The sequence below is a fragment of the Eubalaena glacialis genome, chromosome 2 (assembly GCF_028564815.1).
Source record: "Eubalaena glacialis isolate mEubGla1 chromosome 2, mEubGla1.1.hap2.+ XY, whole genome shotgun sequence".
NCBI lineage: Eukaryota > Metazoa > Chordata > Mammalia > Artiodactyla > Balaenidae > Eubalaena > Eubalaena glacialis.
In genome coordinates, this window is record NC_083717.1 from 100,830,820 (window position 1) to 100,846,572 (window position 15,753).

The 15,753-nt window shown below is 37.6% G+C and overlaps 1 protein-coding gene across 1 annotated transcript in view; it reads left to right on the forward strand.

Annotated features, from left to right (window-relative positions):
* Window positions 1–15,753, forward strand: part of ATP8B4 (ATPase phospholipid transporting 8B4 (putative)) — a 207,829-nt gene that overhangs the window by 35,266 nt on the left and 156,810 nt on the right. Inside the window, exons 3-5 of the mRNA XM_061181446.1 lie at window positions 3,468–3,581; window positions 6,236–6,334; window positions 8,869–8,930. Of these exons, the coding sequence (XP_061037429.1) occupies window positions 3,468–3,581; window positions 6,236–6,334; window positions 8,869–8,930 (275 nt within the window). The remainder of the gene's footprint in view (window positions 1–3,467; window positions 3,582–6,235; window positions 6,335–8,868; window positions 8,931–15,753) is intronic.

Genomic DNA, 15,753 nt, shown 5'->3' on the forward strand with positions numbered 1-15,753 from the left:
TGTTAAAATGGCCATACTACCCAAAGGAATCTACAGATTTAATGTGATCCCTATCAAATTACCCATGAGATTTTTCACAGAACTAGAATAATCCTAAAATTTATATGGAACCCAATTCTGGGTCATAAAAGACCCAGAATTGCCAAAGCAATTCTGAGGCAAAAGAACAAAGCAGGAGGAATAACCCTCCCAGACTTCAGACAATACTACAAAACTATAGTCATCAAAACCACATGGTATTTGCACAAAAACAGACATATGGATCAATGAAATAAAATAGAGAGCCCATAAATAAACCCACACACCTATAGTCAATCAATCTTTGACAAAGGAGGTGTGAGTATACAATGGAGAAGAGTCTCTTCAGCACGTGGTGTTGGGAAAGGTGGACAGCTACATGGAAATCAATGAAGTTATAACACACCCTCACACCATACACAAAAATTAACTCAAGATGGCTTAAAGACTTAAATATAAGATGTGACATCATAAAACTCCTAGAGGAGAACATAGGCAAAACATTCTCTGACATAAATCATACAAGTGTTTTCTTAGGTCAGTCTCCTAGGGCAATAGAAATAAAAGCAAAAATAAACAAATGGGATCTAATCAAACTTATAAGCTTTTGCACAGCAAAGGAAACCAGAAACAAAAAGAAATAACAATCTACGGACTGGGAGAAAATATTTGCAAATGATGCGACTGAAGAGAGCTTAATTTCCAAAATATACAAACAGCTCAGCAACAAAAAACAACCCAATCAAAAAATGGGCAGAAGACCTAAATAGGCATTTCTCCAAACACAACATACAGATGGCCAATAGGCACATTAAAAGATGCTCAACATCACTAATTATTAGAGAGATGTAAATCAAATCTGCAATGAGGTACCACCTCACACTGGTCAGAATGGCCATCATAAAAAAGTCTACAAATAACAAATGCTGGAGAGGTTGTGGAGAAAAGGGAACCCTCCTGCACTGTTTGTGGGAACATAAGTTGGTGCAGCCACTATGGAAAACAGTATGGATGTTCCTCAAAAAACTAAAAATAGAGTTGCCATATGATCCAGCAATCCCACTCCTGGGCATATATCCAGACAAAACTCTAATTCGAAAAGATACATGCACCCCAATGTTCATTGAGCACTATTTACAATAGCCAAGATATGGAAGCAACCTAAATGTCCGTTGACAGACGAATGGATAAAGAAGATGTGGTATATATATATATATATATATAATGGAATACTACTCAGCCATAAAGAGGAATGAAATAACACCATTTGCAGCAACATGGGTGGACCTAGAGATTATCATACTAAGTGAAGTAAGTGAGAAAGAGAAAGACATATACCATATGATATTACTTATATGTGGATTCTAAAATATGACACAAATGACCCTATCTACGAAACAGAAGCAGACTCACAGACATAGAGCACAGACTTGTGGTTGCCAAGGGGAAGAGGGGGTGGCGGATGAATAGATGGGGAGTTTGGGGTTAGCAGATGCAAACTATTATGTATGGAATGGATAAACAGAAAGGTCCTACTCTATAGCACAGGGAGCTATATTTAATATCCTGTAATAAACTATAAGGGAAAAGAATATGAAAAAGAACATATACATAAGAATATATATATAAAGAATATATATATATCTGAATCACTTTGCTGTACACCAGAAACTAACAAAATTGTAAATAGAATATACTTCAGTAAAAAATAAATTAAAAAAAATAGGTCACACAGACTAACCTCCATTTTAAAATATTAGTGGATGGAAATTCTCTGGGTATGTTGATTCTGAATGTCAGTAAGATCTGTCACCCCAAATTTCTCCTGCTATCTTTGTGAATAAGATAGAGTTAAGCCTCATGGGAATATAGTTAGGTAGATATAAACACCTGAAAAAGATATTAACATTAATCTGTGGAGAAGTCTCTAGTAGCTTGCCATAGTTTTATTTCCTTAATTAAAAAATTGTTTTTTGGTTTTTAGCTCTGAACTTTTTAATGTATTAGTTTTACATAACTTTGGAAGACTATATAAACGGCATGTGTTTGAAATTTTTTGATGACATAAAGCTGGGAGGAATGTTTACTACTTTGGGATAGAACACTCAAGATTAATTGCTTTCATTTGGCTTGTATAATAGGAATATATGAAAAATCATCAGTATTTAAAACAAAATCAACTGTGAATGTTTAGGAAGGGGAGCCCTGATTTGATAGTAATTTATGAAGAAATGACCTAGAGATTTTACTTCATCAAAACTCAATATGAATATATATGTGGAACCTAGAAAAATGGTACAGATGAACCGGTTTGCAGGGCAGAAATAGAGACACAGATATAGAGAACAAACGTATGGACACCAAGGGGGGAAAGTGGCAGGGGGGTGTGGTGGTGTGATGAATTGGGAGATTGAGATTGACATATATACACTAATATGTATAAAATGGATAACTAATAAGAACCTGCTGTATAAAAAAATAAAATAAAATTCTAAAATTAAAAAAACCTCAATATGAATAAACAGTGAGATTAATTGACAAAATGCTAATGAATTTTTAAGGCATATTAGTACAATAATCCAGAATATGGAACATCAAAGTTTCTTTTGTACACGGATCAGTTGAAGCAGATCTGCAGTATGTGTTTAGTTCTGGACACCATGTTTTAAGAGAGATGCAGAAAGATTGGGATGGATGCAGAAGAGGCTGACCTGGAAAAGATGTCCATGAAAAGTCATGGAGAATGGCTGAGGGTTTCGGGAATGTCTAGATCATAGTGGAGAAGATATAGGGGAGTCCTATGAGTCATCTTCAAGTATTTGAAGGTTGTCAACATGGAAAGGGCTTAGACTTGATTTAGGTGGCCCCAGGGATGGAATTTGGCATATGGCAAAATTTACAGGCAGGCAGATTTGAGTCTCTCATAATGAAGACCTTTCTAGCAATTCCCATTCTGAAATGGAAATAGGCTGCCTGGCAAGGTGGTCAGTTTCCTATCAGAAGACTTTCAAAGACAGACCTAGGGGCCCCTTGTCAGAGTTATCTAAAGGGTCATGCTTTGGGAAGGTGAACCAGGTGATCCTTAAAGTCCCTTCTTACCGCACGAGATCCAGCATGAGCTCAGTGTCTGCATACAGTAGGTTCTCAAGAAATACCTGCCAAATGAATGAAGCATAAGAATAAAAAAAGTCAGGGGCAGACTTTTGCACTTGATAAATTTTTTAGTCATGGATGATTTTATGGAGTTGAACAGTAATTGCACGTAGTATCAGGAGCATGTCATCTTGGGAAAAATGAAACCCTTGGCCCACACAGAGTTTGAAATTTCCTAGATAGTTGGCTTATCGTTCTTGCTCTGGCATAACTCATGCTCAGTCTTGTAAGTTTAGAGCTATTTGATAATGAGCAGTGCTTCGCCCCAAACTAATGTGATGCTGTTTCTTTTTCAGGATAATCGTATCCACACATCCAAGTACAACATTCTCACCTTCTTGCCCATTAATTTATTTGAACAGTTTCAAAGAGTGGCAAATGTGTATTTCCTTTTCCTTCTGATTTTACAGGTAATGTTTAGGTTGTATTTCTTCATCATCTGTTTGTTTAAAATATTCATATAACTTGAAAAAATAAGTTATTTTACTTAGCTAAATGTTCATGCTTAGAGAAAATCAGCTTTATCAGATTTTTAATTATTTAGTTATTATTGCTGTTTCTCTCCACAAGGGTGGGAGGGCTAGGAATGGGTAAAAACTAGTACATTCATCATTTTAAACACTGAGGTCATTTTAAAATGCTGCCTTGTACTTTATTTGAACCAAACCAGAGCCTAATAATTACTGTTCATAGCCACCTTCCTTTCTTTATCTCCCTATCACATTCACAGTATGGGTATTGAGAGAGTTGAAGCAAAGAGTCTAGCTGAGTAGTACTTTGTGGAACTTAATCTGGCAAATTTCATTTACATCTAAGAACAATGATGAATTTTTTATATATATATATAATAAATGATGTATGCTATATGTTATTTCACTGTGACTATTTTTGATAGTTTTGAGTGGTTAATTGGTAGTTAGAAACCTTTCTTTTTCTTCCCATTTGACTAAAATTTGAACCTAAATGAAATTTCAGCTTTTATTGATATTTTAGGAAGAAAGGGCATAAATCAAAGAATGTACATACATATAAACAGCTCATGTTAGCCAGTTATTTACCTAGTATTTACTTTAGAATGATTTACTCAGATCAAACTGGTAGATTCAGAATGTACTGGGCTATGTGTTAATTATAGAAAATAAGAAGATGGACTAGATATGTACAATCTGGATTATACCTTGAGTACTATTTTTTCTTTAATTGAATAACTATTTATTCAATAGAATAACTGTGTTAAGAATCTTTTGGTTGTAAGTGGTAGACATCTAAATTCACTTAGTGTATTTTATGTATGACAATTCATGGGCAAACTATTTTAACAGGATGTGACTTCTCTTTTTCTATTTCCTCCATGTTTACTTTACAGGCCCTCTCTACTTGGTGCTCCTTGAAAACTTTAGACTTTTATTCTCCTAGCTTCAACTCCCATGTAAAAGGGAGGCAGAGGCAGAGGGGGAGAAGGGGAGAGAGGAAGAGGGAGGGGGAAGAGTAAAGAGGGAGAGGGAGAGAGAGAATGAGAATGAATCACTTTTTCTGTTGCTCCAGCAAGTCTTGGGATTAGTTGTAATTGGACCATGCTGTTACCTTCCTATCCTAAATCAATTACTGTGGCTCAGGAATTGCCTTGACCTAGATCACATGCCAAAGCCTAGGAGCCAGCTGGATGGAATCAGTCCACCAAAATTACGTGTACTCAAAGTAGAGGAGTGGGGTAGTTCTTTAAGAATTAAGGATAGAGTTGAGAAGAACTGGACGCTGAACAAGAAAAAAAAAAGCAGTGAAAGTATACCTTACAATTTTTGAGGAGACTTTCTTTTTCCCCCATGAATTTTGGTTTCTTCATAGAACCCTTTACACTGTCCTAGAATTTTGAGCTCATTTCTCTAATGGGTTTCTTATTTATGGCCAAAGGCTCTTGTTCAGAGAGTTTTATATCTGGAAGGGATCTTTGGGATGGTTCAGTACAACCTCCTTTCTTTTATTGGTGAAGAAATGAGACCTGGAGAAGTTAAGTGAGGTGTAAAGGTTTTACCATGAGTTAATGATAGAACTCAGACTAGAATCCAGCTTTTCTGCCACCCAGACTAATATTTTTGTTGGTACTTCAGAGGCTTTTGAGGTTTGTTTTTTTTTTTTTTAATTTTATTTGGAAGTTATTACATAAAATTACATAAAACAGCACTACAATAAATTTATTGTAGTGCTGTTTCGAAGGGGCCTGATTGCCACACACTGACCATCTCCACCCATCCTTCCCCGCCTGATGGCCCTGACGTAGCTCCAAAATGAACTCCACTTGAAAACTACTTTTGTAAGGGAGTCATGTCAACTGTTACTATGTCTCTCTCAGATGGGTGGCTTTACAGGTACAGGTCCAAGCTTTGGAGTTAAATAGACCTAGGTTCAAGTTTTAGCAGTGTATGTTCTTGGCTTAGTTGTTTGACTTCTCAGATACCTTTTTTATAAAATGGGAAAATGATACCCAGGGCCGTGGCATTTCCTGACTCTAGGCTGCCATTCACAGTGTATTCTATGCTGTGCACTCAGGGTGCTATTTACATGGAATGTAAGCACTCTGGGTTTGTGCAAAACACCTCTGGTACAGAATCTAACGCAAAAAACTTCTCTGAGGATCAAATGACATAATATCTAAAAGTACTTGGCACAGTGTCTGGTGCAAGGTAGGTGCTCAAAGATTCTCTCTTTGGGAATTGGTAAGGAGTTGGTAAAACTGTGAAAAGTTGAAATGAGAAGCTGAGAAAAGATAGGTGACATTTATCATCCTAGAGAAAGTTCGTCATTTGTGAAAGATTTCAAGGAGCTTACTTCTCAACTTGCTATAAAAATTTAATTTTTGTCAGGCAGTCTGAAAATTGTTTCAATGATACTTCTATGTGTCTTATACCTGAGTGCAAACACTTAAATTATTGAAAAGTTGTTCCTTATTTGTACAAATATCTGAATATCATTTCATTAATTTCTGTCAAGTCATAAAATTGACAAAAACTGAAAGCTATCTTTATGAAATTTAAAAGCCCTAAACTACTTGAAATATTTGTTTCAGCTGATTCCAGAAATTTCCTCCTTGACCTGGTTTACCACCATTGTACCTTTGGTCCTGGTGGTAACTATGACAGCTGTCAAAGATGCCACAGATGATTATGTAAGTATTTGCTTTTGAGCATTCCTAAGGTCTCAGTTTCAATTGTGACCTCTCAGCAGTAGAAAATAGAGATCCATTTGAAATTTTTGAATGAAGCTCTTTTGGTAAATACCATAAGAAACTCTATGGTTACTTATTTGATGATTAAAATAGATGTCATAGAGCCAGAACCTGTTTATGATAATAGCAAGGGGGCTTCAATAACTAGACTCACACCCTCATTTTATACTTGAGGAAACTAAAGCCTGTAAGGAACTAAAGATTTTCTAATGAACATACAACCAATTAGTGGTAAGACCAGAATTAGATCACAAACCTGCTTCCACCTAGTGAAGTATTATTTATCCTATATCTCTAGTCTTTGTCTTAGTTTTGGGAGTTGGTAGATATTAGGCATTCTCACATCCTCTGCTCATTATACCAGAAATTACAATATCAAATAACTTCAAAAGTCGGGCAACTAATGTAAATAATTAAGGTATAAGACAGCAGAAAGTTTTGAAGTCTCCATAATCCAAAGGTCATTCAAATTCAAAGATTTAAAACAAAGCCTTGGGCAAACCAAACATTCTAAATCCAGACAAGTTCTATTCTCTCCTAGGTGATTGCATGCACCCTAGCCTCAATAACTCTCTATTTGCCAGTGACTGACAGATTTATATCTCCTCTGAACTCATACATGGGATTACCGTTTCTAGTCCTTCCAGACTCCATCTGTGCCAGTGCCAAGACCCCTTGGCAAAGCCTGAGCATCCTGAGGCCCAGAGAGTGGGCCCCTCAGCTTTTAGGTGGTAAACTGCTTGGTCCTTTTCTGTGATGCCAGCTAGTCAATTTAGGGGACTATTTTCAGGTTAGATACAGATGTGACTAAATACTAAGTCTCTTTTTGTGTCTTCTGCAGTTAATGCTTGAATATGCTTTTATTTTTGTGATAGTATGTGCCGGTTAGTCAGGGTCTTGGCAGGAAAGAGATGTCACCTTGGAATGGGGGTAGATTGGAGAAAGATTAATAATGAATGGACTACTTAAAGGGTTGTGAGTGAGAAAAAGCACATAGGGTAGCAACAACATAGGTGGCAATACTACTTCTAGACCTGAAGGAGCAAAAGGAGGAAGCAATTGCTGGACCTGGAGCTGTAGCTGAGGGCTACCTGTAGAGGAAGTGGCCACTGCTGACTCAGCTCAAAAGAAGCCAGGAATACATACCCCATTTTCCTCTCCTCTGACCCCATGAGTTTCTGTCAGTACCACCTATTGGCCAAGCCCGATCAATAGCCAAAGGGCAAGGATTAAATAGGTCAGCTTCCCCTGGCACAGGGCAGAGTGTAGAAGGACAGGGTGTAGGTATGGAGGAGCAGAGACTCTCCACCCCTGTCAAATTATATATTCTGTCAAAATGATGTTCCCCGTCTATGGCAGTGTTGGTGGAAAGAAGTTTGCACGCCAATGATGGGCTGGCTTAACTTACTCCTCTACTAGTACTATAAACTCTTTTCATGTTAACCAATGCTAAGGATCTTTTTTTCCCTAGTAATATTCATTGACTTATACCTGGCAATCAGTGTAATTGTAGGCACTGAGCACAGTCTAATAGAAAGATTGGGATGAATTTGGGAGGGACGTTGAAAAAGGGAAGGGCTGATGGAAGCAATTTATATATTGTGATATTGATACAATATTACGAGTTTTTTTTTAAAGGAAAAAGTAATAATCCTGATGATTATAATATATAAAATCAAAATTTCTTATCTCCTGTTCATCTGTGCATTTAGGCTAATTGATTGAAATAACATCTTATCTCTACTTTAGCCTATTACTATCTGGTCTTGGCAGCTCATGTAGAAAGCCTTATCTGAATGGCCGCTAATTTATGAGTTTAGTAGAAGGCTCATAATATGTGGATTCTTCTAAGCAATATAAGATATTTTCATTACTGGAATACAAAATAAGAAATAGGATCACTTGGGCATAAAAACATAAATCCACACCAAATGTGGTTCAGTATTGTATTCTGATTTTTGTTTTAAATGCTCAGTATTTCATAAGATCACTGTTAACAATTAGAATTTCTGGAGAACAAGAATACGTGTTGTTACAAGTAATTGCTTGACTTCAAAGAAATCCATAAAACAGAATGAATGATGTTCCAGTAAAGTATTGGGCACATATGTGAGAGAAATGGAAGCCCCATTCCTTGTTGAAGACATCAAAATTAATGTATGGTTTTCTCTGGAACTGTGTGGCAGAGTAAAGGGCACATTGTCTTCTTCGAAGCAACTATAAATGTGTGGGAATTGGAAGAGCATGTGGCTAGACTTGTTGCATTGGTGACACCTAGAATGAAGTTTAGTGGGAAGGGTCTTGGTTCAGATTTAGAACACGTGGAGCTGGGTCCAAGGTAAGCATAAGTCATGCTCATTTTAGACTGATGGTGATATTGTCCAAGCAGATGAACTCAAAGTATTTTCAGTGTCACTATTTGTGCTGACAAAGTATGACTTAATATGTTTTTTCACAAACACTTTGATTTTCAGTTTCGCCACAAGAGTGATAATCAAGTGAATAATCGGCAATCTGAAGTGCTCATTGACAGCAAGTAAGAAATATATTCTTTATGCTATTTTTAAGATGTCTGGTCATAAAACAGGTCTGGACAATTGGTGGCTTTCACATTTAATTGAATATATATTTCTTTCCCCCTTTAACTTTTTTTTTTTAAATTCATTTATTTGCTTTTATTTTGGCTGTGTTGGGTCTTTGTTGCTGTGCGCGGGCTTTCTCTAGTTGCAGCAAGCAGGGACTACTCTTCGTTACGGTGCACAGGCTTCTCATTGTCATGACTCCTTTTGTTGCAGAACAGGGGCTCTAGGCGCGTGGGCTTCAGTAGTTGTGGCTCGCAGGCTGTAGAGCGCAGGCTCAGTAGTTGTGGTGCATGGCTTAGTTGCTCTGCGGCATGTGTGATCTTCCCGGGCCAGGGATCGAACCCGTGTCCCCTGCATTGGCAGGCAGATTCTTAACCACTGCACCACCAGGGAAGCCCCTCCCCCTTTAACTTATTAAAAATTACAGTGTAAGTCCTTTGTATCTTCATGGCTCTTTTTTAAGTTCAGCAAATGCTTGTGCTACCCACTCAACTTTTACTTCAAATTCCTTTGGAGTTTCCTTTGTGGAACACAGACATATTATTGTTACTTTTCATTTCTCGATCTAATACTATTCAGAACTGGCACACATGTGATGTTTGTAGCAGATGTTTAATGTATTTGAATAATTTGCTTTGGTAATTTCTGGGAATATTGCTAGAGAGACTTCAACACATATCAAGTGATAGTGATAAGCATTTTTTATTAACTTGATAGTTGAGTTTAGAACGAATTATCCACCATAACACAGATTTTGAATTGCTGTTAAATTCATCCATCTATAAAGAAATATATACGGGAATGGTTCTTGAATCTGAAATGGTTTAAAATGTGTATTTATACACAAACAACAGCAAAAACACCTCCAGAAAACTTAGCAAAAAGGGAAATTTCAAACCTTCATTCCATGTTTCTTAGTCTCTTTCTTTGTCCCTTTTTTTTTAACATGTGACAAAGTAAATTTTTAACATTGTACTTTAATCTGGCAGTCAGTCACATCTGCTGATGATTTGGAAGCACTTGGATACTGTGAAGAACGTAATTTTTAAAGGGAATATCATAAAACATATTAATCACATGAGATAGAAAATTCCAAGAAATGGATATCAAGAGGGGCTAGGTAGTCTAGACAATAACTCGTAGGATTATAGTAAGTAATCTCCTTCTGCAACCAAAACATTGACTGATTATTAATAATGTAATGAATACATATAGTTTTCCTTTATTGGATTATTTTAGAAAATGGCATTAAATGCACAGTGAAAAAAAATGATCTTAATCTAAAACCACAGTTGTAGAAACACAGCCTCTGAAAGTGTGATCTTGACGTGACATGGATAAGCCATAAAGATGTCTGGAACCATGTGCTTCATTTCCAATGTCAGCAGGTTTTGAATTGTTGCCACTATAGCATGGTGTTTAAAAGTATGGGTTTTGCACTCAGGGAGACTTGAGTTTAGTCCTGACCCTGAATAATTCTATGGTCTTGAGCAAGTTCTTAAGAGGTGGTGACTCTTTGTAAGCTAATGTAGTGTGTGACTTTGAGCTGGACTGTTGCCTATCCTGATTTTCTCAAGCTTTGCAGTTCTGACTGGGAATTACATCTGACAATATGATCTGACTAATTCCCCAAGGAACATTTGATAATCAGTCTCATTACTTTGAAGTATCATCTCTCATGAAGTATGTTAAAAATATGTACAATTACATAATGAATTTGAACTAATAGCCTGAGCATATCTTTTAATGTCTCTCAAATTACCAGTTAAATCTTGTGACAATATTTGGGCAGTGATAGATATTGACACCTCTACCGGGAGGCCATGGGAGTATGCAGTAACTTAGATATTCAGAAACTTGATGATTGTATGTGTCCCACACATGCTAGCTATCATTGTCATTATAATTAGAAGTAGCATTGGTCTTACTTTCTTGTGGTTTCATTTAGCTTCTTGTCTATTCCTTATGAGGTAACATCTCTTTGTAATTTGATATGGGGTGATGTTTTGAAAAGTATTGTTGCTGATCCTGTGATGTTGAAAGTAGAAGCACACATCACTGAGAATGGAGTATTCTTTAGGATTCGGTTAAAAATCACGCAAGATTTTCCATTTGTAAGATTACCTTCTACTGTGAGCTCCTTTAGGGCATCTCTCTTGATCATGTCTGTGTCCCTTGAGCCTAGCACAGTGTCTGTGGAATTTTCAAACTGAGCAGTAACAAGTATTCTTGCTGAGAGGGCAATCTACCAGAGGAGCTTGATCTGTAAAATTTTGCTGAGTCCCATTACTTGCCAATTCCAGTGGCTGGGGTTTTGGTCTTTGCAGAATGTTCTCAGGCTATGGAGACTGGCTTTTCACTTCTTGGAATTTGAGAAGTTGGAGAAATCAAATGGGCTCAGATTTGAGATAGCCCCGGGAGCTCTGAGTCCTCTTCTGGAGCTGGTGGTCGTAGAGGATGCTCTCAGCGCTCTGCGCAGACCACTACTGTCTTCCTGTGCTCACCCTCAGCTCCTGTCTGCATTATTTGCTCCTTTCTTCAGAGCACTGTCCTTGGGCTACTGGAGCCAATGACCAATTGGTGCAGGAGTAAGAAAGAGCAGCACCCCTGCCTCAAGTTGGACAAGCTCTGAAGTGCAATTAGCACCCCAAGTGCCTGTTGAGATCAGGCTGAGGATGGAACTTTGCCTGCAGTCATACCCTTGCATGTGTTGCTTCTCATCTTCCTTACCAGTTTCTCCCAGAAGTGATTTCCTAAAGAACCCTTTACATATGAATCCTCATCTCAGGATCCGCTTTTAGGGAAGTTGATCTAAGACGGTAGTTAATGCATACTTAATCCCATGACAATGTTAATGGAAAATGTTAGGAAAGTGCTTTTGGGTCTATGCTAGACACCAATGGGTCATGATGCACGGATAAAGTAAAAAGCCTGGAGGGGATCAGAGGCATCCAGATGTTGCTGGATGTGGGTATCACACTGGGGTGGGCACTGCTAAGCACTGTGGCTTCCCTGTGTGCTTCTGGCAGAGGGCTTCTGGACTTGAGGTTCATGCTAGGGCAGGAGCCTTCACTGGCTTGTCCTGGAGGGAGGGGAGGCATGGTCAGCTTCGGGGAGGAGATTCCTGAGGGAAAGGGGGTACGATGAAAGCACCAGTCAGGAAACCTGGTCTATGTAAGTGATCGATGTGCTACTCTGGGCAATTACTTGTCATTCTGGCCTTCAGGTCTCCCTTCTTCTGCGCTCAGAAGCAAGGAACATGGCATTTACATTCAGATTCAACACACGTTTATTCAGTGACTACCATGTGTGGGCTCCAGTGCTTCCACATTTAACTCTCATAAAACCCCAGGGTGTGGGTGATAGTGCCTCTTTTTAGAGATGGAGAGATTAAGGCCTAGAAAAGGAATGACTTGTCCAGAGTTCCATGGCAAGTAAGAGCCTAAATTAGACTTTTACCTACTCGTGTTGTGATGTGTAAATGTAGACTTTGTGGTCTGACCACTTCTTCTCTATTTATTTTGCATTTGAAGGGCTTTGTACACAATTATAGAAATATAAACATAATATATATATATTTTTTATCTAAATGTAATATATATGTGAATAAATATATATATCCTCACTTTTAGTGCCTGGAGCATTATTCATCTATGTTCTTAGCATTGTGCAAGCGAATGAACAATGTAAACTTAAGCCACACAATAATTAGAGAGACAAAACTCTCCCTTTATAACCTTCCTTTTCAAGGTTTTGTTACTTATATTCCTCTCCAGTCAGGACCAATCTTCTGTATCTACAATCTGTTAAATATGCGAAAGTGCTTAAGAAATAGGTGTTGAATTAGCCTTTGATAAAATCTTTTGGTGACTTAAGTTTTAAAACTAAGTAGAAGCGAACAATTCCAATTTCTAGAAATTACTGTGCCTGCTGTATAGGAAGTGCACATTCTCCCCCAGGCTATGAGTGCTGTCTGCTGACTGAACCTGTGGAAAACGTACCAGGAGATACTTAGTGTTTCTCTTGAGGGTTTCTCAGGTTATGCTAACAACCCGGGCCACTGGCCACCATGAGAGCACCTGCGCAGGTGAGGGGCAGTGAGAGGGAGTCTGAAAGTTCCCGCAGAGGTCATCCCATACGACACTCCTCAACCTGGGCTGCGCATTGTATCTGTACCCCAGCCATGCTCAGAGCAAGTAAATGAGGGGCTTGCAGGGGAGGCTCTGGTGTTTTATAAAGTTTCCAAGATGATTCTACTATGCAGACACAATCGAGAACCTCTAGTCAAGGCCATCTCTTTACCTACACTTGTATCTCTATGCCTGTATCTCTCAAATTTTAAAAGACATCCAAGGGAAGGAATTCCATTAATTTTTTAAAATGATAAGCATAGTTTTTCACATAAATCCTCACAAAGGAATAATTCTGTAATGCTGATTTACATTTTTTTTTGTAGTAAGGCTCACATTTTTAGTCAAACACATGGCCAATCAATAATTATTTTGCCATATTTTTCTTTCCTTCAGAAGTTCAGAATTTAATTTTTCTCATTTTCACCTTTTATTTCTTTCCCCATTACATGTGTTGTCCTCAACTCTGAATCATTTTCTGACTTTCATGTATTTATGCAACTTCCAATTTTTGTTCTGTCCCATCAGCATTTCTAGTCGTATGGATTTGGGACAAGGGAAGGAGTGTGGAGGTCTTCTGCTACCCAGCTAGGTAGCCGTTAGTGTCATGTGGCTCTTGAGCACTTGAAATGAGGCTGGTCCAAATTCAGATGTGTTATTAAGTATACAGTATATACAAGATTTTGATGGCATAGTACCAAGTATGTAAGATATATCATTAATAATTTGTTTTATATTGATTCCATTTTGAAATTATAGTATTTTGTATACATTGGGTTAAATAAAACATATTATTAAAATTAAATTTACCTTTTGAAAAACTTGTTTAAATGTGCCTACCAGAAAATTTATTTATTTACTTATTTATTTTTTAACATCTTTATTGGAGTATAATTGCTTTACAATGGTGTGTTAGTTTCTATTGTATAACAAAGTGAATCAGCTATACATATACATACATCCCTATATATCCTCCCTCTTGTGTCTCCCTCCCACCCTCCCTATCCCACCCCTCTAGGTGGTCACAGAGCACCGAGCTGATCTCCCTGTGCTATGCAGCTGCTTCCCACTAGCTATCTATTTTACATTTAAGATTACCTTTGTGGTCCACATTTGTGGCTGGCCTTCTATTTCTATTGGATGGCACTGCTCTTAGTTACAGGTGAGAGAACTGAGCCGAGAAGAAAATGAGCTCTATGCTATAAGCCTGGCCTCTGGATTCTCAGCTCAGGATTCTCTGTTTGATCTTGCTGGCTGTCGGCATAGTGGCTCGTGTCACTATGAACAAATAAAGTCAGCGTTACTTTTTCTTACTATTTTTTACTTCCCTAACATCTTGTGAACTTACACTTGTGCATTAGAACAATCTGAGCTCAGATGCTCTGGTGCAATCGTCCCTCTTTCAGGCGGGATGTTTTCCCGCCTTCTGTAGATTTCAAACTGCTCTTGCCCATCAGCTTTTTGTGTAACAAATTCCATTTTATACTTTCCTGAGCTTTGGTACACTTGGCTTAAATCTCCCAGGCTCTTTCACAGAACTCTTCCCATCAATCTTCTTCAATCATTTCTCATTTGGAAACTGTGAGTATTTATAGGGAGAGACAAGGGCTTTCTTTACTGCAGAGTATTGTCTGTACTCTTCAAGTCTGGTATTCCTGGATGCTGCATAAGTATGCAAACAAATATATTATTTCAGTAGGTGCAAATTTTCTCTTTGTTTAATCAACTTTTCTGGTTTAAGTGATAACTCCCACTGGATATTAGGATAGAAAATTTCGTTTCATTTTTTTCTTTAGTATGTAGGGGTTTTTTCCATTATAAAAGTAGCATATGTTCATTAAGAGAAGTTTGGAAAATAGGAAAAAGTAGAAGGAAGAAAATAACATTCATGCTTCCACTATCCAAAAGTAATTATTACTATTTTCTTATATTTCCTTTCTGTCTTTTTTTTCTATGCCAAGATTTCTCATAATTGTGTGTATATGTTTTTATCCTTCTCTTTTTACTTTTTGTTTTTTGGCTGTACCACATGGCTCGTGGGATGTTAGTTCCCTGACCAGGGGTCAAACCTCGGGCCCTCAGCAGTGAAAGCACCAAGTCTTAACCACTGGATCGCCAGGGAATTCCCTCCTTCCGTTTTTTTTTTTTTTTTAATAAGACCTCCTTCTGTTTTTACTTCACATCATATCATTACCGTTTTCCGAATCTTTTTCTATTGTCTTTATATACCTAATTTTTAAGGGCTGCAGTTTTAAGGGCTGCATTCCTTTGAGTTCATGTCTTATAATTCACATAACCATTTCCCTATTGCTTGATATTTACTCTGTTTTTAATTTTAAAGTATAGTTTCTTCATCTTTCTAAATTGATAGTTACCCTTTTCCATAAGACTGGGTTTTTGTGATATATTTACAAAATCCACTGAGAATGATTACATTGAACCTGTTATTTCCTATATTAAGTAATTGGAACTTGAAGCATTATTACTCAGTCTACTGATAGCAACTTTTATCAGAAGGTTTAAGTGTGAGCAGGAACAGGTTGGGCATATTGACTAAAGCATGGGAGGTTTCACTTCCGTCACACATGGGAGTTTCCAGAAACAAGGGTTTCATGTCAGACCACCAACCATCAAGTTTCAAGTTTAT